General features: G+C 43.2%; 1 protein-coding gene across 1 annotated transcript; it reads right to left on the reverse strand.

Annotated features, from left to right (window-relative positions):
* Positions 1-362: 362 nt before the first annotated feature.
* Positions 363-27282, reverse strand: PI4K2A (phosphatidylinositol 4-kinase type 2 alpha). The gene is made up of 9 exons (XM_067709782.1): positions 26767-27282; positions 19703-19903; positions 15254-15385; positions 14734-14887; positions 10051-10112; positions 8259-8358; positions 7147-7280; positions 6585-6644; positions 363-2796 (listed from the first exon to the last, which is right to left on the reverse strand). The coding sequence occupies exons 1-9, from the start codon at positions 27199-27201 to the stop codon at positions 2635-2637; spliced, it is 1440 nt and encodes a 479-aa protein (XP_067565883.1). The 5' UTR covers positions 27202-27282; the 3' UTR covers positions 363-2634.
* Positions 27283-27401: the final 119 nt, after the last annotated feature.

Raw genomic sequence — 27401 nt, forward strand, 5'->3', positions numbered from 1 at the left:
GAGAGATGATTTTGTAATTTAGAATTTTTTTGGCTTTTAGAAAGGAGTTATTGCAAAAACTGTATAATCCCTATTGGGGGAGCATCTCATAACAGAACACTAATATTTCTGCAACAAATATTCACAGTAAAAGGGATACATGATTACAAATAGCTTTGCATCTGTGTAGGTGCAAGTCAGGTGTTGGTGTCAAATGAGTTATGAAAATATTTTGGGAAATGAGGACCTGTACCTTCCTCTGCTAGAGGAAAAGAGACTCAGGAGCCATATCTCAGTAACTCCATGGCAACACAGGGTTCTTTGTCCTTAAAATTGCATCCTACCTTGTCTTCCTTCCACAAAAGAAAACTAGACAAAAAAGGTCAGAATTGGACTTGTTATTCATACATCTGCATTGATTTAAATACATTACATACAATTTCTACAGTGCATTAGAACAGTACAGAGGCAGCAGCACTCTACAGCCCAGCCTCTACTCCCTGACACTGGGAGACAGGGCCTGTGGCTGGCAGAGGGCCGGGCGGTTCCTCGAGTGCCGCCCAGAAGCCTGCCCCGGCACTCTGGGCCCTAGCTCTCCCAAAGTCCACATTCAAGGCAACCTGAGTACAGGCTTCAAGGAGAACGGACGTGGGCCAGGAAAGGATGCCCCATACTCTTTGGCCTGCCAGGACTGGGACCAGCTCCCTCTTACATTGGACCCAATTTCCTTCTCATCCCAGAGCTTGTCTGCCTGAGGACAATGTGCAGATCTGCTCAGTGAGGGAAGCACCGGGCTCTTTAGACTGCTCAGGCTCTCTCAACACCCAGGTGGGGGCTTCACAAACACGTTTGCACACAGATGTCTGGAGAGTTAAACACACCTGGGTCCTCTCCGGCCTCTGGGAGCCCTGCTGCTCCCATGTTCTCGCAAAAATGATCCCTAAGGCCAAAGTCGGGGTCGGCTCAATGGGATTGTCAGGGCTGGGGCCGGTGGGGAGCTGTGCCTTGTCCACAGGGCATGCGTACCCAGCTCCAGAGACTTCCTGTCAGCGGGGTGGAAGCCCAGGATAAGCTGGCTCCTGGGGGCTGGACTGGAAGGTGCCCAGCCTGGCGCAGCTGACGAGAGAGCTGCACACCTCCTGCATGGCGGGAGCTAGACAAGCAGAGGGAACACAGCCATAGTCCTTGCTCCCTTTCTTTGGTTGTTCTTCAAACCTTCGAGATAGTTTCTTTCCAAAGCTGATTGACCAATCGCAGGACGCCGGAAACTTGAAACGTCCAGTAGCACAGGGCTGCCCCACAGCCACGGGTGGCACCCTCTTTACTCCCCCCTGAGGCCATTCTTTGCTTTGGTGTAGAAAGGGCTCGGACAGCTGGTAAGGGGGACAGCTGAGGGAAGAGAGACATGGAAGCAAGAAGATGCACACTGGGTTGGGCAGCCACCGGGGGGCAGTGTGAAGGCCTCTCTCCTTAGGGCCCTGCCTTTCTCAAGAAGCCGTGGAAAAACTGGCCTGGAACAAGAAGTGGGGGAGCAAAGGGAAGCTGCCAACCAGGAGGCGGAACACAAGTCCTGTTACCTCCAGCAAGCAACAGTGGTAGCGGAAAAAGAAGTCCAAGGACCTAATATCCTGTCCTCTTATGTGCTGAGACCCACCCCAGAACCCTCATCGAGAGCCACTCCAGAACCCAGAACTGAAGCACTAACTCAAGAGTTGAGAACAAAACATCTAAAACAACAGGAACAAATTAGCAGACTGGGAGAGTTTGTTACCTTTGGCTACGGCCAAGGACTAAGGAAGCAAGGCTCGGATAAGTTCACCCATAGACCATTACAGTTCCCAGCATATACCCAGGTGGTATGGATCACATTTGCATGCTGGGGAGTCAACTTCCTCCCTCCTGCCTTTGCCTGAGTGACAAGCAACCTACAGGCCTAGACTAGAGGGGTTGGGTCCCCAGCAGGGAAGGGAGCAGAGGTGATCTATACCATCACTGTAAAACTGCTGGGAGTTCTAGAGCAAAAGTCTCCCCACTGTGAGAATCGTGTCTGGAGTCAGCCTATTGCACCAGTGGGAGGAGAAGGGGAAGAAGACTAGGCAGAAAACCAAAAGGAAGTGTGGCTTCTGTCTGTCCCAGCACTGCGAGTCACCTAGCTGCCTTGGTCCGTGGGGGTAAGGAACTGTGAGACACCTGGATGTCTGGGCCCATGCAAATTTAGGTCTGGATCAGAGGTTTTCTGCTATAAGAGGTTCTGGGATTCTGCCTGGGTTTTATATTTAAATTTGTATTTGCTTTTTTCTGATGCAGAATATAATGAGGAATAGCTACAGAGCAGGGTGTCAGGAAGGGAAGGGAGTTTCCCAGCCTTCCCCCAGGAGATGCTGGAAGGGAGATGCTCCTTCCCAGGCATCTGGACTACTTGCACGGAGCGCCAGCCCCCCTACGCCAGCTCTCAGAAGGGCCCAACAGCACACACTGTCCTTCTGATTGTGCTTCTCCCCGTGCTTGGGAAAGCTCTGAGGGGGTGGTGAGCAGACAGGGAGGGCTCTTAAGGGCACTGCTCTCTGCCGGCTTCTCTGGCTCTTCCTGTAACCTGCTCCCCAGGCTTTCTCCCAGGCCAAGTCTCAGACAATGTGCCTTTGTCTGCCTCTGGGGCTACCACCATGAAAAGAAGGGCTTCCGACTCTGAAAGCTCTGTGTGTAGGACTCGCTAGCAGATCGCTGGTGGGAACGGGCCGTCTCGACAATCACGGGTGGCATCTGGACGAGGTGCAGGGGACTCTTGTTGTCTTTCAGGGCCTGGGTCAGATTTAGGATCTGCAGTGGGAAAAATGAGATCAGTGAGGGCAAAGCCTAGGCATTCTGGTCTGCCTCTGAAGGGAGACCTGCAGATAGAGTGCTCCTATGAATCAAAACAAAAATAAACAATCCACTAATGGAAAATTGTACCAACAGGCTATTTACTAAAGTAAGAATGTAAGTGGGCAATATACAGAAAATGGAAACCTCTCTACTCGTTGAAAAAATACAAATGAAAACAAATACCTCCTATTTTTTTGCCCTTCTAGTTAGTAAAGATACAGAAGACGACGATGACGACTCAGCTGGGGAGAGTTCAGAGACGTGGCTGTGGGACTGGATCGTGGGACAGTTTTTCAGAAAGGCAAGTGGAACATAAAGGCTTAAAAGTGAACAGGCCCTCTGACTCAGCAACTCCATTTTTAATGACTAAGGGAACAATCACTGACATGCACAAAACACTTAGTTTCAATCAATACAGTGCAGTATTGTTTGTAACAGTGAAAATGATATAAATACCTGAGAGTATGGGATCAGCTAATAACTTAAGGAATTAGAAACAAGCAGTTAAAAAATATATTCTCTTGGCATGGAAAACTGATCACAATGTCTTAGATGGAAAAGAAAGGAGATAAGGAACCAGTATTATAGTGTGACTCCACCTTTATTTTCTTATCTACTTATCTACAGAGAAAAAATGTCTGGAAGTTGGCAGTGATTATCTCTGGGTCAAGGAAGGTGACCTAGGGATAGGGTGACTTTTGTTTATCCTTATTTTCTGATTTTCCTACAAAGACCATGTATTAAACAAAAAAAAGCCATTTCAGTTGAATTGTCCCTCTCATGCTGTCTTTTCATCATCTTTTTTTTTAAATAAAACTTTTACTTTGGAATAATTTTATACTTACTGAAAAGTTACAAAGATAGTACAGACAGTTTCTATGTACCATTTATCCAATTTCTCCTAATTTTATCATCTTATATAACAGTGGTACATTTACCAAAACTAGGAAATCACCATTGGAACATTAGTATTAACCACACTTCAGGCTTAATTCGGATTTCATTAGCTTTTCCAGTACTGTTCTTTTTCTGTTCCAAGATGCCACAGTGCATTCAGCTCCTTTCCAGTTTTTGTCTGTATTTTACATGTATTTCAGATATGTGTCTAAAAGAACACATTTTCTTCCCCTTGTCAAAATCATAGTCACCACCATTTATCGTCTCTGGTAGGACAGTACAAAAGCTGAAGTTGTCCTATGACAGCCTTCTTTAAACCACTGGATGTTGAAGATTTTCACAGCCAGGCCAGACACATGGGAGGGGAAGCTAGGCGGCACCTCCATATCACACAGGCCTCAAGCCATAAATATCCTTGGCCTACAAGTGCTGCCCCAAAAGAGGCAGAGATTCACCTGGAACAGAGGTCAGAAGTGAGAAGTTGATCCTACCAGTAATTAATTTCTTTTTTACTTCATTGTTTAGGTATTGCCAGCACACTACACTGCTTCCAAGAGTCTTGAGTACAAGATCAGGCCAGAGAACTAAAAGGAGCTTCAAATGGAATCAGAGTGAATTGTGCAGGAGACCCGCCCAACTTAAAGAGACAGGAGTTCACACCTGCCCTGGCTGGGTCTCCCTGTGCTTTCTTTGGTTCTTTGGGTTAGAAGCCACCTTTCCAGCATGTTTAAAATGGGGTAAAATGTCAAACTGTCTACAACTTACTTTCAAAAGATTTGGCCAAAAACAAACAAACAAAATCTATCTATCTTGGGAGAGAGACAAATTATATAGATACATTAAAGAGAGAAATTATATAGATATATAGAGATAGATGCTATTCAGATAGATAATATTTAGAGAAATAAGATAAAGCAAACGTGGCTAACTAAATGTAACAATTGGTGAAGTCTAGAAGACCCCACTCATTCTTTCAATTTTACTGAGGTTTGAAGTGTTTCAAATTAAAAAGTTGAAGAAAAATTTATAGCAGGCACATAATGCCAAAAAAGAAATACTGTCTTTGAAAATGTTATCTAAAGAAGCTTTCCCTCAGACTCTGCATTCTTTATCTAACTCCTGGTTAGAAGCCTTTATGGTGAGGAACAACTTCTATCCCCCAACTCCATCTCTCTAGGGGTTCCTCATTCTTCACCTTTGACTCTGGGCCATTGTACAGCCCACTCTGTGATTACAGCTCAGGTAGGTAGAAGGTGGTGCCTTCCTTTCACCTGCATGCTAGGAGGAGGAGCTGGACGCTCATGGAACCTTATGGTTTCAGAGGGAGGCACTCTAGGTTGTAAGATGCCACAGGCCCTCAAAGGACATTAAGAGCACAAGCTGGAAAGAAAGCTAAGATTGCACTCTCTCAATCCACGCCCCCACCCTGCCTTTTGCTACTCTAGATAATGGTCCTAACTAAATATCATGAGAGGAAGATTGCTATGATGTTGGCAAGACACTGGAGTTGGGAAGGGAGTAGAGAAGAAACTACAATAGGGACAGAGGTACAGCCTACATAAACTTGAGAAGTTTGTTCCTTTATGCTGAGTTCCATAATACCAGACGACATCACGTGGCTTTTAAGGTTTCTACAAATTCTGCCAGCCTAACTGGGCCCTTACATTATTTGGGAAATGTAGGAAGACCATGTTATGGTATTCAGGCAGCTATAATAACCGCAGCTCTTAAAACCCGTCTGTCCCATATCTAAAGAAGATGGGCTCGGTAAGCTCAAGAGTTGCTCTCACCAGAAGCCTTTTGCTAAATGGAAGAAAGAGGTAAATGTATAATTATGACCGAGAACACCCTCTTGTCCTTCAAAGATGTGAGAAGCTGTATACAAAGTCATAATCAAAATAGCTAACCCATATTGAGTACTCCAGTACACCAGCACTACTCCAACTGTTTTCAATGATTTATCTCATAATAACCCAACGAGGTAGGTGCTGTTATTAATCCCATGTTACAGATGGAGAAACTAAAAGAAAGAGAGATTAAGTAACTCAACCAAGACCTCATAGCTAGTAAATGGCGGAGCCAGGATTCAAACCAGGCACTCTGACCAGTTTGTGCCCTAACCACTAAGCCATCCCAGCTATCTTTAAGACTTCAAAGTGATAAGCAGAATGTCAGTGTCCTACAGAGTTTTTAGACAATTTTCAAGCTATTCTTTACTATGCTTTGGAAAGTCAACAACACCCTGGGGGTTTCCTTGGTTCTCTTTGAAGGTGAAGTGGAGAAAAAAGAAATAATATGGCTTGTAACTATAACAACAAAACTTATAACCATGACCAGCATCTGAGTGCTTACCATGTGCCAGGCATTGTTTTTACTAAACACTTGATACACATTATCTTATGTAATCCTCTGGCCAACTATGCAAAGTATGATTACTGTCCCATTTTATAAACAAGGAAGCAGAGACTCCTGCCCAAGGCCATAATGCTGGGAATGGTCAAGCAGCGGTCTGACTCCGGAGCCTAGCTCTTGACCACCAAGGCACAAGGCTGCGTTGCACAACTTGAGGACACAGACCACCAGGTAAATTTACCAATGAACTATCCAGCAAGGGGCACAGAGCTAAGCACATAGTAAGTGCTTCACCAAGCACCAGATACCATGGAAGAGGTGGGAGATTTGGGATGGCTACCTTTCCCCCTCAGGTGTTAACGGAGAGTTACAAATATGTATGGCATAGACTAAAATGGGTTTAAAATACAAGCTTTACACATTTACTCAACATGAGCATAAAACGCTCTCAGAGAGATCCCAGGGATGACACCAGGAGGATGTCCCAGGCTTACCTGTCCCCGCATGACAGCAATCTGCTTATGGAACTGGCCCCTATCGAATCCAGGATCTTTCTGCAAAAGAAGGGCAGAAGGAGATGGAACCTGCATGAATCCCTCAGAAGAACCCGTTTTCCTCCCCCAGTTAGAAACTTTCTAATAAAGAGAACCTACATGAAGCTTCAGAGACTTAGTGAAATTAACCACCACCCCAAGAACTCCCTGTTTCACAGATGGGGAAATAGAGAACAAGTAACTATTTTGTCCTCAGTCTCATTATTAACTCTAGAGAACTCCAGGTGCTAGTGCTCCATTTGAAAATGAGAGCTCTGCAGATACACTGCAGCCACATGACACAAAGGACACAAACCAGTGTGATTCATCACAGCTGCCAATTTTTTTTCAAACCAACTCAAACCAGGTCTTGCTGTCCACAGGGGGGAATCTTGCTCTTCATTGGCTAACACAAGCCAGAAGGGTGTTTCCATTCTCTTTGGGCTTGTATCAGGACCAATTAGAAAAACCACTGGAATTCTTTCTTCTATATGGTTATAAGGCTGAGGTTCCCAGGGCTAACCTTGAAGAGTTCATATAGGTCCTCCTCCAAGTCCTTGACGAAGTTAGGGTCTGATATCTTTGGAAGAATCAGATCTTTGATCTCCTGAGAGAATGGGACTTTTGCCTGGGGCAACCAGGCCCAGTAAAAAGGATCTGAAAAGAGGAAAAGTCAAAAGCAAAGCTGGTGTTGAAAAAATCCCTGCCCATCTCTGTCCTCCACCTATCAGAGCACTGGCAAAAGTAGGATACTGCTCTTATTAGAAACACAACAGAAAATAGAAGTTATAGGGGGGCTTCCCTGGTGGCGCAGTGGTTGAGAGTCCGCCTGCCGATGCAGGGGACATGAGTTCGTGCCCCAGTCCAGGAAGATCCCACATGCCACGGGAGCGGCTAGGCCTGTGAGCCATGGCTGCTGAGCCTGCGCGTCCGGAGCCTGTGCTCCGCAACTGGAGAGGCCACAACGGTGAGAGGCCCGCATACCGCAAAAAAAAAAAAAAAAAAAAAAAAAAGTTATAGGGGCTGTTAACCCTAAAGGTTACACAGTAAGTGGAGAAACTGGGCTTCAAACCCAGGTCTGCCTAATCCCTGAGCCTGTGCTCTTTCCCAGACATTATATGACTTTCCAAGATGTAAGCCTATCTAGAAGCAATTACTTGCCACCGAAACATTGAGATGCTCCTTCTGAAAAGACAGACAAGTACTGCAAAGGGACTAGTGACCCTCTACTTGTATCTTTCCCTTTCTAAAGGTTTCTCAGTTATAATGGGGCAGGGGCTGGCTTCTAGAATGTCAACATGGAAGACAGAACACTGACAGCAGCTTGTATTTAGAAACACAAATAGAATAAATTATGATAAGACAGTCCTCAGAAAGAGTAAGAAAAATGCAAAGCAGAGATGCGAAAACTCAACTCTGTGCTTCAAATGGGAATAATGTAAGGTAAAAATTATAATAGCTTACATTATGGAGTAGTTGCCATGTGCCAGCCATTGTGCTCAAGTGCATGAGCTGCATTATTTCATTAATTCTTAGAACAATCCTGTGATAGAGGAATTATTATCTTCATTGCACACATAAGAAAACTGAGACTGAGCAAGAAAAGAGCCAGACCATAGCGGTCTTGAGACTTACACGCCCTCCAGGAGTCAGGATGTTTCAGGGGGAAAGCCAGCCCATTGTCTATGGCAGCCACCTTGATAACAGGCTCCTTCACCACCACCCAGTCTGTGTCCTGAAGAGCAAGGGAAGATTAAATATTTATTGAGTCCCACCTGCCCCAGGCCCTTTAAAATAGCAGCAAAGCATCCCATCTCAACCTCCTCAGGCATCAGTCCTTACTCAACCTCTGAACTGGTTTCCATATTGTTACCTGACTTAATACATTTATGGCACTTTGATTGGGCTAATTCAAGCTTCCCGGAGTCCCTTTCTTATCTTAGAAAAGGTGCCCTTCCCCAAGAGTTGCCACAGTCCTTGGTAACATGGGAAATGACAATAACAAAAGATTACTATAAGCCATTCCTCCTAGGGAAAGGCAGTGAGAATCCTGCGAGTATAAAAAAAAGAAAGAAAAGTCAATTATCAGTCAGCCAAGGTCCTTTGGTGTGGACCTTGACTCAGATGCCACTTCAGTGGTGGTGACCACATTTTCTAGTAAGATAACGGAACCATGGATGATAACAGCTGGCTGCTCTTGCATAAGGGAGTCTGTTCCCCTGCTTCAGTGATACATTAAAAGGAAAAGGACCAGAGCTGAATGCAGAGAGAGCGGAGCAGACTGCCTGTGACAGCAGCCCATGTCAGACATTCCCATGACTGTCTACTTGGCTCCATGTTCAGGTTAACTAGTGCCACCACAGGAACAGGCATGTGGGTCCAGGATACCTGCATCAGAATCCTCTGGGATACCTTATTTAAGGTGTGAAATCCTCAGTTTTACCCCAGACCTAATGGAGGAAAGGCTTGTACTTATCTTACGGAAAAACCCGAGTGAACTTTTTGGCCAACCCAATAAAATCTGTACTTTTTTTTTTGGCCACTCTGCACAGTGTGTAGTATCTTAGTTTCCCAACCAGGGAGTGAACCCGCACCACTTGCACTGGAAGCACAGAGTCCTAACCACTGGACCGCCAGGGAAGTCCCCTGAATCTGTACTATTTTTAATAAGCTCTTCAGGTGATTCTGATGTACAGAATTTGAGAACCACTATTACAAAAGGAAGTAAAAACACTAGGAGGATGTGTTAACTAATCTTATTGTGGTAAACATTGTGCAATATATACATCAAATCATCACATTGTACATCTTAAACTTGCACAATATTATATGTCAATCATATCTCAATAAAGCTGGAAGAAAAAAAAAGCACTATAAAGAACAAAAGCCAACCTCACTCTCCTTCTCCAGGTAGCCTTCCTGCTAATTTTTTTAAATGTGCAGATTGAACAGGGATGGGGAAGTGTGGTGGAGTATAAAAGCAATGAGAGGGTAAAGAAAGTTGCAGGAAGCAGCTTTTTCTAAACTGATGTTCTGTGGTATTGTATTCTTGTGAGAAAAGTATTCCATGGTCAAAAGGTTTAGAAATCACTGAGCCAAACAAAATCACACAGGTGCACTAACGCACTATTTCTCAGACCTTTACTGTGCTACTATGCAATGTGAATCTCCAAAAAAGGCACAAAGTATGTAATATGTTCCAAACTTATTTGTACTTTTCTTCAGTCTATCCCTATCATTAGCAGGATATTCCTTAAAAAACAAATTGAGAAAAGCTCTTCCAAATATTAACCTACCAATTTTAAAGACATGTGCTATCCTGATTCCTCTGAACTTATGTGACCTAAATATCACCCCACTACATGCTTTCATATTATGCATATACTACACCTCATCCTCTCCTTCAAGATATAGATCAACCACTTACCCGAGAGCTAGCACTATCCATTGGACAGTCATATTTAATCAGCCAGTTGTCATTGCCTCGATCTGTGAACAGAAATATGAAGTTAGTAGAAAAAACTGGGGTAGGGCTTCCCTGGTGGTGCAGTGGTTGAGAGTCCACCTGCCAATGCAGGGGACGCGGGTTCATGCCCCGGTCCAGGAGGATCCCACATGCCATGGAGCAGCTGGGCCCATGAGCCATGGCCGCTAAGCCTGTGCGTCCAGAGCCTGTGCTCTGCAACGGGAGAGGCCACAACAGTGAGATGCCTGTGTATCGCCAAAAAAAAAAAAAAACAAAAAAAAAAACTGGGGTGATTTTCACTTTCAGCAATGATGAACTAGATACTCTGGACACTTGGGGACCAATTATCCTACTAAGAACAACTACAAAAAACAGATAAAATATTTTTATTCTTATTTATTTATTTATTTATGGGCCACGCCACATGGGATCTTAGTTCCCTGACCAGGGATTGAACCCACTCCCCCTGCAGTGGAAGCGTGGAGTTTTAACCACTGGACCGCCAGGGAAGTCCCTGGATAAAATATTTTTAAATCTCTTGAAGGCACTGGAGATTTTATAAGACCCTTAAGAGTTAAAGTGTCATGATCTGGGAGAAAAAGGTAATCCAGAGAGGGGAGTCCAGCATTCGTGACTTCTTTTCTCTTACAGCACCTGCTGACTTGGGAAGAGGTGGCTGCGAGGTAGAACAGTGTTCTAATAGCGCTGGGGACCCAGAGAGACAAAGTTGTAGCCTGATGATGGATAAGGTGGGGGAACCCTGATAAATCATCCATGCTTTTGGTTGAAACCTGAAAGGCTACAACCCTGGAAGTAAGCAGAATTTCCCAGCAATACCTGAAGTTAAAGTGATCCTGGGTTGCTGATGACCCTAGCTGCTTGCCAAAAGCAAACATCTCCTTCCAGACAGGATTTATACCAACATCTCAGGCCTCCAAATGTTTCTATAATTTCTGATATACGATATCTGACAATTAAAAATAACGAGGTATACAAAGAGACAACATGACACAAATAAAAACAAGAAAAACAAAAGAAAATTAAAACCAAATCTACAGGGGCCCCAAATAATGAACATATAGACTCTGAAATGTTCAAGGTAAAATCCTTAATATGGTTAAGAAGATAAAAGGCAAGATTAAGAACATCAGCAGAAAACAGGAATCTATAAAAAGAATCAAATAAAAATTCAAAAAATGAAAAATACAGTTAACAAAATTAAGAACTCAATAGATAAGTTTAATAGCAGATTGTGCTAAAGAAAGTAAGTGATTTGAAAGACAGACCACAAGAAATAAACCAGAATAAAGCACCCAGGAAAAAAAGATATATACATGAATGTATATCTAACAACATATAATTTGGAGTCCCAGAAGGAACAGAGAGAAAAATGGGCAGAAGTAATATTTAAAGAGACAATAGCTGAGAATTTTCCAAAAGTGACAAAACATATCAAACTATAGATTCAAGGAAGCCTGTATATACAAAGGAAAATATACCTAGGTATATCACAGTAAAAATGTTGAAAACCAAACACAGAGTAAATCTCAAAAAAATCTAGAGAAAAAGACAGATTACATTCGAAAAGGCAACAGTAATATGGACGACTTACTTCTCCACAGAAACCATGGGAGCAAGAAGATAACGGAATGTTTTTTAAATACTGCTAAAAGAAAATAATTGCCAATCCCAAATTCTATACCCAGCAAAAATATTCCTCAAAAATGAAGCTGAAATAAAGATATTTTCAGACAAACAAAAAATAGGAAATTAATCACCAGCAGACTAGTACCTCAAAATAATAAAAGTCATACATGAAAAACCCACAGCAAACATCATACTCAGTGGTGAAAAGACCAAAAGCTCTTCTTCTAAGATCCCGAACAAAGCAAAAATGCCCACTTTTACCATTTCTATTCAACATAGTACTGAAAGACCAGAGCATTATGCAAGAAAAAGAAATAAAAGGCATCCAAACTGGAAATAAAAAGGTAAAATTATCTCTGTTTGTAGATGATATGATCTTATATGTAGAAAACCCTAAAGATTCCACAAAAAACTGTTAGAACCAATAAATAAACTCAGGAAAAGTATCAGGATACCAAGTCGACCGCAAAAATCAGTTGTATTTCTATTCAATAACAATGAACAATTCAAAAAAGGAAATTAAGAAACAAATCCAGGGACTTCCCTGGTAGCGCAGTGGTTAAGAATCCGCCTGCCAATGCAGGGGACACAGGTTCAAGCCCTGGTCCGGGAAGATCCCACATGCTGCAGAGCAACTAAGCCCGTGCACCACAACTACTGAGCCTGCGCTCTAGAGCCCGCAAGCCACAACTACCAAGCCCACGCACCGCAACTAATGAAGCCTGCACGCCTAGAGCCTGTGCTCCGCAACAAGAGGAGCCGCTGCAATGAAAAGGCCACATACTGCAATGAAGAATAGCCCCCACTCGCCGCAACTAGAGAAAGCCTGTGTGCAGCAATGAAGACCCAATGCAGCCAAAAACAAAAACAGAAAAAAAAGACTCTGTGCTCCCAATGCAGGGGGCCCAGATTCGATCTCTGGTCAGGGAACTAGATCCCGCACGCTGCAACTAAAAGATCCCACATGCTGCAACAAAGATCCCATGTGCCACAACTAAGAGCAACAAAGATCCCATGTGCCACAACTAAGACCCAGCGCAGCCAAATAAATAAATAATTATTTTAAAAAAGAAAGAAAGAAAGAAATCCATTTACAATAGCATCAAAAAGAATAAAATACTTAGAAATTAGTTTACCAAGGAGGTGAAAGACTTGCATAATGAACACTACAAAACATTGCTGAAAGAAATTAAAGAAGACATAAATAAATGGAAAGACACCCCATGTTCATAGAATGGAAGACTTAATATTGTTAAGACATCAATACTACTTGAAGTGAAGCAACCTAGAAATTTAATGCAATTCTATAAAAATCCCAATGATCTTTTTTGCAGAAATAGAAAAGCTCACCCTAAAATTCATATTGAATCTCAAGGGACCCCAAATAGCCAAAACAATCCAGAAAAGGATCAAAGTTGGAGGACTCACATTTCCTCCAAAACTTTCAAACTTACTACAAAACTTACTACGAAGCTATAGTAATCAAAACAGTGTGGTACTGGCATAAAGACAGACCAATGGACTAGGATAGAGACTCTAGAAATAAACCTTTGCATTTATGATCAAACAATTTTTGACAAGGATAGGAAGACCATTCAATAGGGAAAAGACCATATTTTCAACAAATGGTGCTGGGAAAACTGGATATCTATATACACAAGAATGAAGCTGGATCCTTACCTAACACCATATACAAAAATTAACTCAAAATGGATTCATGACCTAAATCTAAGACCTAAAACTATAAAATTCATAGAAGAAAACATAGGGCAAAGCTTCATGACATTGGATTTGGCAGTGATTTCTTAGATATGACACGAAAGGCATAGATTAAAAAAAGGAAAAATAATACTTCATGAAAAATTTTCAATTAATTGCATCAAAAGACACTATCAACAGAACAAAAAGGCAACCCACAGAATGGGAAGAAATAGTTGCAAGTCATGTATCTGATAAGGGATTAATATCCAGAATATATAAAGAACTCCTACAACTCAACAAAAATAAAACAACCCAATTCAAAGATGGGCAAAGGACTTGAACAGACATTTCTCCAAAGAAGAAATGCAAATGGCCAAAAAGCACATGAAAAGATGTTCAAGATCACTAATCATTAGGGAAATGCAAATCAAAACTACAATGAGATACCACCTCATACCTATTAGGATGGCTACTATCAAAAAAACAGAAAATAACAAGTGATGGTGAAGATGTGGACAAATTGGAACTCTTGTGCACTGCTGATGGGAATGTAAAATGGTGCACCTGCTATGGAAAACAGTATGGCGGTTCCTAAAAAAATTCTCAACATAGAATTACCATATGATACAGCAATTCCACTTCTGGGTATACACTCAAAAGAACAGAAAGCAGGGTTTCAAAGATATTTGTACACCCACGTTCATAGCAGAATTATTCACAATAGCTAAAACGTGGAAGCAACCACGAAGCAAGTTTCTGTAGACAGATTAATGGATGAGTGAAATGTGGTATATACACACAATGGACTAGTATTCAGCCTTAAAAAGGAAAGAAATTCTGACACAGCCTACAATATGAATGAACTTTGAGGACATTATGCTAAGTGAATAAGCCAGCCAGAGAATGAAAATGCTGTATAAGTCCACTTAGATGAGGTATTTAAAGACAAAACTGTCCTGTGATAGGCCGGGCTACCATGAATGACTAGAGATCAAGGATAAGAGGACTCTTCACGTTGCTTTGGAAGAGCCAAAGTGTCTTCTGTCTAGGACCGGGAAAGAGGCAAAGATAAAACATAAATACTCACCACTCCTGATAACTACACATGATGTGCCTGAACAAGGCTTGTCTAGGAAAAGTATTTTCAAGACCCTCTCCAAATGTGCATAACCCTTATGTCTTAGACTAAACTCATCCTGATAGGGTACTCTGATACTAAGCTCTGCAAGCCTCCAGGCCTCCCCCGTGCCTCATCACAGTCTGGCACAGGGCACAGGACCACCCACAGCTGCTCACCAGTGTTGCGGATGATGTAATCCAGCACCACTAACCGCTCAAACTGTAGCAGTAGTTGCCGGTTAGTGTTCTCAGGGAGAGGTTCTGCTTCAAAACGACGTAGCCAGTAGTCTGCATCTTTGTACCCTTCAACAAAGAGCTGGAATGAACCAACCTGCAATCAAAAAGGAAGAATAAAGGTATTTCCTTACAGCCCAAGTGCAAAGATCCCAGGAGTAAGCCAGGTACCCACTAAGGCCCTGTGGAGTTTATATCAGGAAAGGGTTGTGACAGTAATTGCTCATCCAAATTCAAGAAGCCCAGCTAAATGGTCCAGAGGAGTAAAGTGAGAAAGTTAGGGTCTCTTTGGAGAATTATTCCTCAAACCTTAGGCCCTTAACAGAAATGAGCAAGACAGAAGCCTCCCGGCAGACTATTCAAAAGTCCATAAGTAAGTCTGTTGACACCTTGCTTCATCACTTGGATGATTATGCCACTATAAATCATCACCTTTGGTAAGCCACCTAGGCGCAGTCTATACCTTTGGCGGTAGCCCGATGCGGTTAAACCGCTGTCCAACTTTTGGCACTTTTTCCAGCGCAAGCCGCTTGCCCCTGGACTTCACTCGGTCAATGGCACTATAGTTGAAGGTCTCACTGGCCAGGTATACTACCTACAGTGGAAATAGAAGAGACACCTAGGTTAGAGTCAAATTTAAGGAACTATACCACTATGGCAGAGAATAGCTAGATGCTCACCAATACTGTTCCTCTTCCGCACATAGAAGGAATGCATTTCTCAGCCTTTCTAGCTGCCAGAATAGAGTATATGACTAGTTCAGGCCAAGAGAATGTTGACAAAGTGATGTATGCCCACTACTTCCAGGCCTGGCCCCTAAAATTTCCCATGATCTTTAGCTCACGTTCCCCAATCTGTGCAGCTGGAAATGAAGGGCTCTGAGCTGGCAAAACCACATCATGGAAAGATCCCAGATCTCTTGCCGCTACCTGGAGTGACATGGGATCTAGGAGAGCTGCCTAACTAGCATGGGTCTTGATGTGAGCAAGAAATAAACTCCTACTGTGTTAAACCACTGCAATTCAGGGGTTGTTACAGCAGCTAGCATGAATTATCCTGACCACTACAGCTACCTCCTGGGTTAGGAGAAGATGGCCCAGTGCCTATTTTCTCTCCAAATAAAAACAAATTGCAATTTATTCTATACCCTTTTATTTCCTGTTGAACTCTGTACTATGTACAATTATTTACATTCAAAAATTAAACAAATATTAAAATTGGTTTTAATTTTTAGTGAGTTGCTATATATTTACATAGACTGTATCTAGAATATTACACAAGAAACTAGTAATAACAGCTGCCTCTGAGGAAGGAAACCAAGTGGATGGAAGACAGGGGTGGGAGAGAGGCTGAATTACTCTTCTTTGTTTACTCTACTGTAATTTTTGCACTAGATGCATGCATAACCTATTCAAAAAAATTTTTTTAATAGGCCACCAATATTACACTTGATTGTCAAACTGCAGTGATATCACTGTAATCCATAATCCATATGTGTGTCCATTATCACACTTATCACACTGTCTCGTGATTATCCATTTGTATACCTAACTTGTTTCTTAAGACTAAAGAAATGTGGGGTGGATGAAAACATCTTATTTACATTAGCATCCCTAGTACCTAACACAGTGCCTGGCACATGCTCATTTATTAAGTGAATGAGTGAATGAGTTACGAGCTTCTTTCAGAGATAGCTATAAGTGAGTTTTACCATATAAATACCTAAAATCAAATTTATAAGAAAGTTCTTTCTTTTCCTAAGCCTTGAAAAATTCATTACAAATAACTAATTATTTTGCCCCCGAAATCTCAGAGACAGCATAAAATAATTCCCTTCCTCCCATCCATCCATCCATCCATCCAGTTTTAACAGAGTACCTAAAACGGATGTGCAAAGTACTGTAGGTTAGCACTCTCTGCCTTACAAATCTGGAAACACAGGCACAGGAATAAAGGGGAAAAAAGGCTTTCCTAAGACTACCTTGCCAGCTTCCATGGTGAAAACACTGGCTCTCAAGCCATAAACCACCCTTTCCCCCCATGAGATTTATTTTCGATCAATTTTTGTAACAAACCACTCTTTCCCTGTGACTAATGAAACTATCACAACCTGAAACCTTGCAGGAACAGAGAGCAGAGATAGTGATCGAGTGAGAATTACAGCCTTACTGCTTGAAGCTCCATCTCAGCGTGAGCCCCATTTCCATAGTGACAGATGCTCTGATCAACTGGATAGAATCCTATCACAAGGGTGGGGACGGAGGGAGGGGAGAGATTTCCTCTTACTATTGTCCAACAGCTGTAATGTAAAGCTTGCAAATATATGTGGGTTTCTTTGGCTTGTTTGTTTTGTTTTAGCATTATTTATTTATTTATTTATTTATTTTTGGCTGCATTGGGGGGTCTTCGTTGCTGTGCATGGACTTTCTCTAGTTGCGTTGAGCGGGGGCTACTCTCCACTGTGGTGCATGGGATTCTCAGTGCAGTGGCTTCTCTTGTTGCGGCTTCTCTTGCTGCAGAGCATGGGCTCTAGGAGCGCAGGCTCAGTAGTTGTAGCTCGCGGGCTCTAGAGCACAGGCTTAGTAGTTGTGGCACACGGGCTTAGCTGCTCCGCGGCATGTGGGATCTTCCCGGACCAGGGCTCGAACCTGTGTCCCCTGCATTGGCAGGCAGATTCTTAACCACTGCGCCACCAGGAAAGCCTCACACAAATGTATGTTAAGCTTGCAAAGTTCTGTCTCATCTCAGTCTCATGGAAGACAAGTGTTTTTGTTGTTGATTTTTTGATGTAAAGGATCCTCAGTCCTCATTAAGGTTCTCTAACAGGGAAAGAGGAAGCCCAGAGATAGGGAAGAAAGGGATTATGTGACATTAATGATTAGAATAGTCATAAAAATACCACAGGCAAAGATGTATGGAGTGTTTACACTGTGCCAGCTGCTGGGCTACATGTTCAACATGGATTAACTTCTGCAATCTTCATAGCCACTCTCTAAAGTAGGACCTCTTTCTGTCCCTATTTTTATAGTGAGGAGACTGAATGGGCAGGGGATGTGGGGGTGACTTGCCCAAGGGTCACCCAGTGAAGCGCTGCAGCACCAGAATTTGGACTTAAGCCCTCTGGTTCTTAGGCACTGCACTCGAGAAGCACAGGCAAAGCAGACAGGCACAGGGCATGGGTGGTCTGCTATTTACCTAGCAGAGAAAGGAAATTACAGTGATATGCAAGGAGTACTTAGAAGCATTTCTAGAGTCTAAGAGGGGCCTAGTAGGAGGATTTCAGGTTAGGCAGGAGATCTTAGGAGCTTTAATTATCATACAAGATGTTCAATGTGCCGTTTAACTATACGCACACAGAGAGAACTAAGTATAAAGGGAAGGAATGAGCTGCACAAGGCCAGGCGGTGACTTAGGTGTCAGATGGGAGCTACAAGCCCGGAACTACAATCAAACATTCTCTCCATTGGCCTGAGGTTGGGGGATCTCTGTTACTGTTTTTTCATGGTTTGCTATCTATCCACTGATTCCGCTGGTACTTAAGGAATGCTTACTGTAAGTATAGTACTTTGCTAGGTGCTGAGAATGAGAGGAGGAAATTTCAAGAAGTGGTCCCTGACTTCTACAACCTTAACAAATTAGTTGGCTTATTTGAAGTTTGGTGGCAAAGGAGCAGACACAGTTAAACATCCACAACAATCACATTTTCTTCTAACATACCCTGGGAAAACAGAAAAAACAGATTTGAAGGGAAGCTCCTGTCTGCTGATCAGGCTCTTTGCCCACAGCCTGCTATCTAAACCGGCAAAGAAAACCTTAAGCAGGGGTTTTTAATCTAGATCCTATGAGTCAAAGGGTAGACTTCAACTTGTCTATGAACCATCCTCCTGAAATTATATGCAATAATTGAAAATATATGTATTTTTTGTGGGAACAAGATTTATAGCTTTTATCAGATTTTCAAAGAGGATTAAGACCCAGAGATACAAAGATGCCCCTGCAGCCTTAAAGCATCAGATCAGAGTTCCCCCTTAAATTGTTACTAAATCTCAGGGAGCCACACACTAAATGAGTGACGACGTGTCCTTAGATGTTCATATGCTGACAAGCAGATTTCTTCCCCTCAGAACCCTTGGAAGGTTTCATAAGACACCCTGTAGTACAGGGGTTCTTAACCTAGTGTCAGTAAACTTCCTGAAATTGTATGCAATAAATTCTATATTAAAGCATGTTTTTGCAAGAGGTGAGGGGGCGAGGGGGCGGGGGGCGGGTATGGTCCAGACCCTTCAATAGAACCTCAGCTAAGTCTATAACACATACAAGGTATGTACAAATCCATTCTAAGTGTGGAATTGCCTGGATCTGGGAACCCGATTTTGTTATGTTCAGACAAGTACCAGAATTCCATAGCATAAAGATGGGTGAGGAGAATTCCATGTCAGTTCCCTGTAGGTGTTCAGGCCAGACCTTTACTCTAACCCTCAGCCAATCCTAGAGTCCTCCTTGGCATAACTTGCATTAGTGCTTAGCTGACATCAGCTAGTCCATTCTAGACTGTATCTAAATCCTGGAATAGCTCAGAAATCTAACAGAGTAAGCTACAAAAGTAGCTAGGTTTCTAACCAGCTTGGGGTTACCTGGGATCCAAAGACCCAGGGAGTCCATACATGTGCATCAGGTCAGTGAACTTCCTGAAACTGTGTGCAGAAAATTTATGTGTATCCTTCTCAGGATAGCTTTCATCGCATGATCAAACCATGAGCTGAAACCTACCACCCCCACCAAAAAAAAGGGCTGAGAACCGTAGACTCAGGGCACAAATAGCTGTCACTGGATCTAGCAGTCCCACCAACACGTAGCAGGGCTTAGGTCCAGGAAAACTCTGGCCAGGCAGTAAGGCTTCCTGGAGACTAACCTTTGTACGCGGTACAATGTTGAGTTCCAGTTTTTGGTCCACCAGGCTGGCCCCTGCCTCTGAGAGATAGCCCTGGTTGAGGACAAGGCAGTCACGGCCAAAGCAGCAGGGACAGCACAGCTTTTGCAGCCACTTGGTCCACTTAGGATTAAGATGCCCGTATGGCTCTTCATTCTTGGGTTTGAAAACAGCAATGATTTTCTACAGAGACAAAAGAAAAAGAGGATGTTAAAGGCAAGTTGATTAAAGTAGCTCACAGTCCAGGTCAGCAGGAATCTAGAAAGAAATGAGAGGGCATAGGCAGACAATCCCTATGTACAGTTAGACACTGGCTTCTCCCCCAGCTTGTAAGGGGAAGACACCAGCTCACATGAGCAGCTGAGAAACCCCCTGCCAGAAAGGGCTGAGGCCAGAGAAGATGCCAAGTCTGGTATATACGGTACAACAGATTCTAACACCATCAAACCCCAACTTCTAAGGTACACTCATACATGCTGTTGTTCTGCATCAATTACGGAAAGACTCAAAAAAGTATCAGCTGAAAGGAAATTAGTAAGGTCTTATAGAATGAGGTTAAGAAAGTTCTTTCATCAATGGTAGTTTCCTCTATCGGCCTTACTATTCCACACCCACCCCCTCCGTGTGTTAACAAACCTTAAAAAAGTTTAGGAATGACAAACTAAGAAAGCAATGGAAGAGAAAAATCACAGCAGGAAAAAGGATCTGCTACCTGGTTAGAATGGGTTTCTTTTAAGTAATTCTGATAGGCAAGAGATCAGGACATGAGAGGCCACAAAGATTAAGATCCATCTTCTCTGGCAGACAGTAACTTAATCCTCAAAGATCCTTGGACCTATGGGATGCTGCTGCAATCTAGAAACTAAGGCCTTCCCTCCTGAAGGTTTCTTCCCCAAGCCAGTCAGCCCTCTGAGGTGGTTTTATATTTATGTCATTCCTTCCAGTCCCCAAGCTGGTACTTTCAAAGGAAGAAAAGTAAAGTAAATATGCTATTCAAGTGATTCAGCTTTATATCATATGACTCTCCCTCTCCCCTCACCCCACAGCCAACTCAAGCTAGTCTAGGTCATAAGTCATTTGCCTGTGGGTGTCACTTCCTGAATGGCTGGTCACAGCAAAAAACACAAATCCACCTGACTGCATTAAGTACTCATATTAGGAACTGGCTAGGCACATGTCTAAAACAATAACTGGTCAATCTTGAGGACAGTCCCTTCAAGAAGCCTTGCAAGGATTTGAGAGGGCAAGAGAAATACAGAACTTTCCTCCTCCAAAAGAATCAATTTATTCTTAACGATAAACAAACTTACTTATTCACCAGAAAAAGTCAAATGCATATATTCATATTCTAAGTCTTCAGAATTACATTCTTATCTGAAGTGGCTAGGAAGAGGCCTATTTTAGCAATCGTCCTCTCTGTCTCTGTACCCCTGGAACCCTGGGCTCTGAATCACACAGCAGCAGTAGTAAGTGGCTTACCATACAGAGAATGACTGATGACTCCAATGTAACTCTCTGGAACCTGGGCAGTGAAACCACAGTACAACTTGAGGCCCATCCCAGAACCCACCAGTCAGTTCAACTGAGGCACAATGTGGAGTTCTGCAAGCTGGTCCCCAATGAAAGGGAAACCAAGACATTCCTACTATTAGTGAGGCTGAAAAATAACAGGGCTAAGGCTTAAATACTTCCACTTAAAGAAAGCAGAACTTGGGAATTCCCTGGCAATCCAGGGGTTAGGACTCTGCACTTCCACTGCAGGGGGCACAGGTCTGATCCCTGGTCGGGAAACTAAGGTCCCAAAAGCCACAAGGTGCAGCCAGAAAAAAAAAAAAGAAAGAAAAGAAAAGAAAGCAGAACTTGAAGGCCAACATTGCAGCCAAGCATCTTTTATAGACTGACCTCTCAAACTTCTCAATTTCCTTCCACCAAAAGGAGAATCAGAAAGCATTTTGTTGACTCTAAAAGCATTAGTAATCATGGTTCTCTCAGTATTACAAGGGTTTCATTAAATAATAATGCCTGGAATGGACAAATAGGGGAATGGTAGGGTGGGAAGGATGGAGGAACAGAAGGACATTCAGACAGAAGGGGAGACAAGTGCCTTTCAGGACTAAGCGTTGCCTCAGTTCAATTCAATTCTGCCAACATTTGCTCAGTACCTAGTTCTTATAAGACAGTGCATCAGCACTCTGTGGGTTTCCTAGACAGACACATAAAGCAGCCTCTGGCCTAATTTCCAAAGCTAATGTTAACGTCAAATAATCAACTGTGTTACAGAATACTCAAGAATATTCTCCTAATTCATAGAAAACAAATTCTAAAGCCACCCACCAATATTTGGTTGAGAAAGAAAATAACTACTGCCTAATTTGTTTCACCAACCTTTCTCTTCTTTAATATACTTTCAATTCCTTTATTACATTTAGGAGAAAGCTTCAGTTTGATGTCAATATTTTAAAAACACCCTCCCTTAACACCCACTTACTAAAACCCCTTTTAATAAAGGGGTTAAGGTGCAGGTAGCTCAAGTAGCAGCAATCCATGAACTTGGGGATAAAAACAGCACTGCACAAGGAAGCAAGGGGCCACTCACTGGCTGGTGCCAGACCCGCAACCAGTTACTGAAACCTGGAACCCAAAAGGGGTTCCTATATCTATGCAGCAGCCCCACGGAGGAGGGTCTATGCTGTGCTAAAATCTAACACAGTTCAAGCACATCACTCATACTATGCAGTGAAATATGCAAAAATAACGCATAATAAACGTTTTTTTTAAAGTTTGGTAAACACAAAGTGGACGGTTCTCAAACTTTTTGGTTTCAAGGCCCCTTTAAACTCTTAAAAACTATTAAAGACCCCAAAAGCTTTTATATACATGGGTAAAATCTATATTTGCTGTACTAGAAATTAAAACTAAAATGTTAAAACTATTTATTAATTCACCTAATCATAAAAATAAGCCTATTACATGTTAACATAAGTGACATGTTTTTATGAGAAATAACTATATTTTAAAAAACATTTAGTGAGAAGACTGGCATTGTTTTACATTTTGCAAATCTCTAATGTTTGGCTCAATAAAAGACAACTGTATTCTCACATCTTCTTTAAAATTCAATCTGTTTCAATATCATACATCATGCGACCTCTGGAAATCTCTGCTGTACACTCATAAGGAAATGAAAGTGAAAAAGGCAAGTCTGTATTCTGTAGAGGTTGGATGGAAACAGCATTCTTTGACTTAGCTATTTAGGTAGAGAAGCCTTATTTACATGTTAACTTTTACAAAAGAGAGGGGTGTACTACTCCAAATATATGAGACCCTGAAAGAAGATGGGCTGTAAGTAGAATGTAATAAAAGAGATTCAGCCTGTATTTATTTTCCTATCCACTGCCATCGACCCAACCTGCCTCATCCATTACAACTTGTAGCCTGGGACAGCTCCCTATAACAGATGGTAGATGATGCTTAAAAATCTCCAGAACTACACCTATATATGGTATACAAACATGACTGTGTCTTAACATTTTAGTAATAAATAAGTTACTCTGTTTGAGATCTTTATTCTTTATTTGGCTATTAGTGTCATTCTCAACCGAATGTTAGGACATCAAAATTTCCTGTAGGGCACAGGTGGTTAGAAGAAACACATTCAATATTACAACATAATTTTATATTTGAAAAATGGAAAATAATACTGTACTGTTTTCATGACAAACTCTTGGTGAATGAAGTATTTTTAAAAGGTTGAAAATTACTGATACAAGGCCAAGCTCCTAGAACATGTGAGCAGTACCTGTAGAATTGTGTCGCAAACACCAATGAGCATTATCTAATGAATTACTATTCTCAATATGAAAGGATCATCTCAGAATTATACTACTTTTGCTTTATTCAGTGCCACATATCCAAGAAAGCCTAATCCAGAGGTCAGTGGGCATGTAACTTAAAAACGAAACAAAACACTCTGAACTCCTGCTAAGCACCAGGAATTAGGCCAGGGGCTTTCATGTGTGGTATCTCATTTACTCCTCCCAATAAACTAGTCAATCACATGCTGTTCTATGTTTTGGCAACATGAACACCTAGAATTACTAGCCTCTCAAAACAGAAAATTCTCAAAAAATACTTTCGTAGATGATTGAGCATGAGACCTGAAGCACAAGGATGTATGTAGATGAGGAGGGTAATATGAGCACTCTACCATGACTCCTGATCTAGCATTTTCCATCTTACTGTTCCAGGTCCCTTACTTGCTCATCCTGAGGAAGGAACCACCCTACAATGGGAAATGGAATCAGGGCTGTTACCTTTAAGAACTTTTCAGACTGTCCAGCTGCAAAGTACCTGTGGCAGAAACTGCTGGTTCCCCCAATCTCTGTTCCCTCTTCTTCCTTGGACACAGGTCCCTGATTTTTAGCTGGGCAAAATAAAGACTACAGTTCCCAGCCACTACTGCAGCTAAGTTCTGGACGATGGAATGTAAGGAGAAGAGTCTGGTGCAACTTCTAGGAAACGTCCTACAGGGAAAGGGCATCCTCTCCCTCTTCCTCTCCCTCTCCTTCTTCCAACTGGCTGAAAAGCAGGCAAGATGTCTGCAGTTTGAGCAGCCATCTTGGATCACGAAGTGGAAGCCACATGCTAGGGATGGCTGACCAGCCGGACGGTCGGATGCATATTGTTCATACTGCATCCATGATAAAGGAAAATGCCATCCCAGCTCTGAGCAGTCTGTAGACTTCTTTTAGGAGAGTCAAATGTACTTTTATTCAAGTTATTATTATTTTAAATTTTCTGTCACACACAGCCAAATTTAGTCTTAACCAATATGGTAGCTGAAAAGAGAAACCAGAGATTCAGATGACTAACTCTGAGGCAGCAGGACATAGTAGTTAGGAGCATGAACTCTGGAGCCAGTCTGCCTGGGTCTGAATCCTGCCTCCTACTTAACAGCTGTGACACCCTGGGCAAATTAGGTATACTGTGTGCCTCAGTGTCATCATCTGTGGGGGCAATAATAGTACCTACCTCTGAAGGTGTTATGAGTATTAAGTGAATTATTATTTGTAAAGCATTTTAAATAGTACCTGGCATACAGTAAATGCTATCTACGTATTTTTAAATAAAATAGTTAAACACATTTGCAGCAGGGCCAAAGATGACAAAACTAACTACAGTGAGTCTGTGGTCCAGTATAACCCACCATAGCAGTTAGGAAGTGATCCTCTGCTCTGAACCACATTTTCCTCAGTGTGAAGAGGATGGTTACACTAATAAGTTTTATCCAGTCATATGTGTCTTGACTTCCCCTCTAAGAAAGGACAGTGGCCAGGAAATTTGAGAGACTAAGATCCTGCAAATCACCAAGAAGCATACCCATAGTGTGTCATTCTCTGTGGCCTATGTACTGAGGTGGTAGTACTTTACCTGCCAGGTAGAATTGAGAGATCATATTACTCCCACCTGTCAGAGCACCAGAACACTTCTCTGCTGACCTGACACACTTCCAGTGTTACAGTGGAGCTGTAACAGTGTCATGAAAGAAAAACAAAAACCTTCCTCCTGCTTCTATACCTAACAAAGATAATCTAGCCCATTCTTACATCAGCCAACAAGCAAACAACTACAAAATAAAATAAAATCCATTCATATCTTAGATCTCACTCTGGTTCCTAAATAAAAAAGATGAAAACATCTTGCTAACATTTAAACCTCAGGACACCCACCTTTCTTTTCTTCTGCAAGTGACGGTTCCTGTTTGAGCTTTCGATTTAACTCACTGCTCCCTTATTTGAAAGACTTACTTCTCTCAAAGCTTTCCCCTGTCTCAGTTTATGTTAACTGATTTGATGGCAGAATTGCTCTCTGGTTCTTGGTGATAATTCAGGGACAACTACTTCTGGGGAATTAACTGAATCCTTCAATGAACCTAACCAAGAGCTACAAGTCACAGTCCATCCTGGCCACTCAGCACTCCTGCCAAAAGAACACACCACCCATCTCAAGAGTTCACACAAGAGAGATGCAGAGAAAATGTGAGGGAGCTCTGATACCCATCATTTTAATAAGCATAACAATAATACATTTTCCCAATAAACCATTCTGGTCCATCTGAGAACTTTAACAGGGAAGATTTGATTTTTTTTTTGACTCATTGATATTCCAAAGATACCTCTAGTTTGATCTAAATGCCTTAAATTCTCCTATGGTTATCAAAAGAATAAAGGTCACTTTTCAGCCGCCCTGGTCACTCCATACCCCATCCCATCCCCCTTTAAACACATACAAGGGGCAAAATAAAGGTCTAACAAACATTCCGCCTTTGTTAAAAAAGCAAACTGCTGACAGTCCTGGGTGAGAAATGAAAGTAAAAAGTACCTGACAGTCCCATGTTTCTCAAACTTCACATTCTAAACTGAGGAGCCACAAGAAGGATTTGAACAATTTCCCAGAAGTGAGCAATAACCAGGACAAATGAAACTGATGAGTCCACCCACTCTTACAACAAACGTCTGCCAATAAGGGGCCTGGGTTGGTGGCAGGAGACGTCCCCACAACAGAGAAGGCTGGGAATGAACCCTCAGAGCCCCTGATGGGTCACCCGTCCTCCTCAATGAACAGCGACAACACTGGTTCAGTCCAAAAAGAGAGGACGGGCTCAAAGCTCAAAACAGTACGTCAGTGGCCGAATGAGGAACCTACTAGAAAGCAGCATCTCCCCGCGCGTCTCTGTCCAGAGGCCGACTGCCCCATCACACCGCAGGGCCCCTCGCCTGTATCTGGTCAATTTCCTCTTTTCATTCTCCGCTCACTCTTCCCCTACCAAATAAGTTCTGATTTATTTCTTCATTCCGGACAGCTTATCCGTCTCCAGTCCTCAGTAGAATTCCAAAATCCTGTCAAGGGGCTCTGCACTGTGAAGTTTCTCCATTTCTTAGCCTTTCAAACCCCCGTTCTCCCTCTGGCTGTGCGAACCCTCAAACTTCCCCGGACAGGCCCACCCTCCCCGATGCCGGCGGTCGCGGTCCCCAGCCCGCTCTCACCCCCTGAGGGTCCTTGACGAAGTAGCTTCCGCTGGAGCCCTGGTAGATGCGCTCGGGGAAGATGCAACGCTCGATGGCCACCTCGGCCTGCCGCACCACCGCCTCGAACTCGGGGTCCTCCGGGAACTCGTTCCGCTCGCGGTGGGCCTGCGCGGCGTGCGCGGCCGCCGCGGCCTGGGCGGCCAGGGCTTGGGCCTGCGCCGCCACGGTTTGGGTTTGACACTGGGCCGCCGCGCCCCGGGCCCGATCCAGCAGTGGCTGCCGCTCCCGGTCGTGGCCTGGCGAGCCCTGCGGAGAGGGGGCCGGGCCGGCCACCGCCGCCACGCGGACCGCGCCTCCCGGCACCTGCGGAAAGTGAGCGGCCGAGGCGGACGGAAAGGTGTAGTCCGGAGGTTGGGCCCGCTCAGGGGACACGAGTGGACTAGTCTCGTCCATCCCTCAGGCCGCGGGCTCCAGGACCCGGTGCGCTTCACACAGCTGAGATCCCGGCTGGGACCAATCCGCGAAACCCCCAACCCTCCCCGGGCCAACCAGGTCCCGACGCCTCTTTGGCCCCGCCCCTACCTTCCCTGTTTACTTGGCGACGAGTAGACACGACCCCTCGCGGGCGAACGGTAGCCAATCAGAAACTATGC

The sequence above is a fragment of the Pseudorca crassidens genome, chromosome 16 (genome assembly GCF_039906515.1).
Source record: "Pseudorca crassidens isolate mPseCra1 chromosome 16, mPseCra1.hap1, whole genome shotgun sequence".
Lineage (NCBI taxonomy): Eukaryota > Metazoa > Chordata > Mammalia > Artiodactyla > Delphinidae > Pseudorca > Pseudorca crassidens.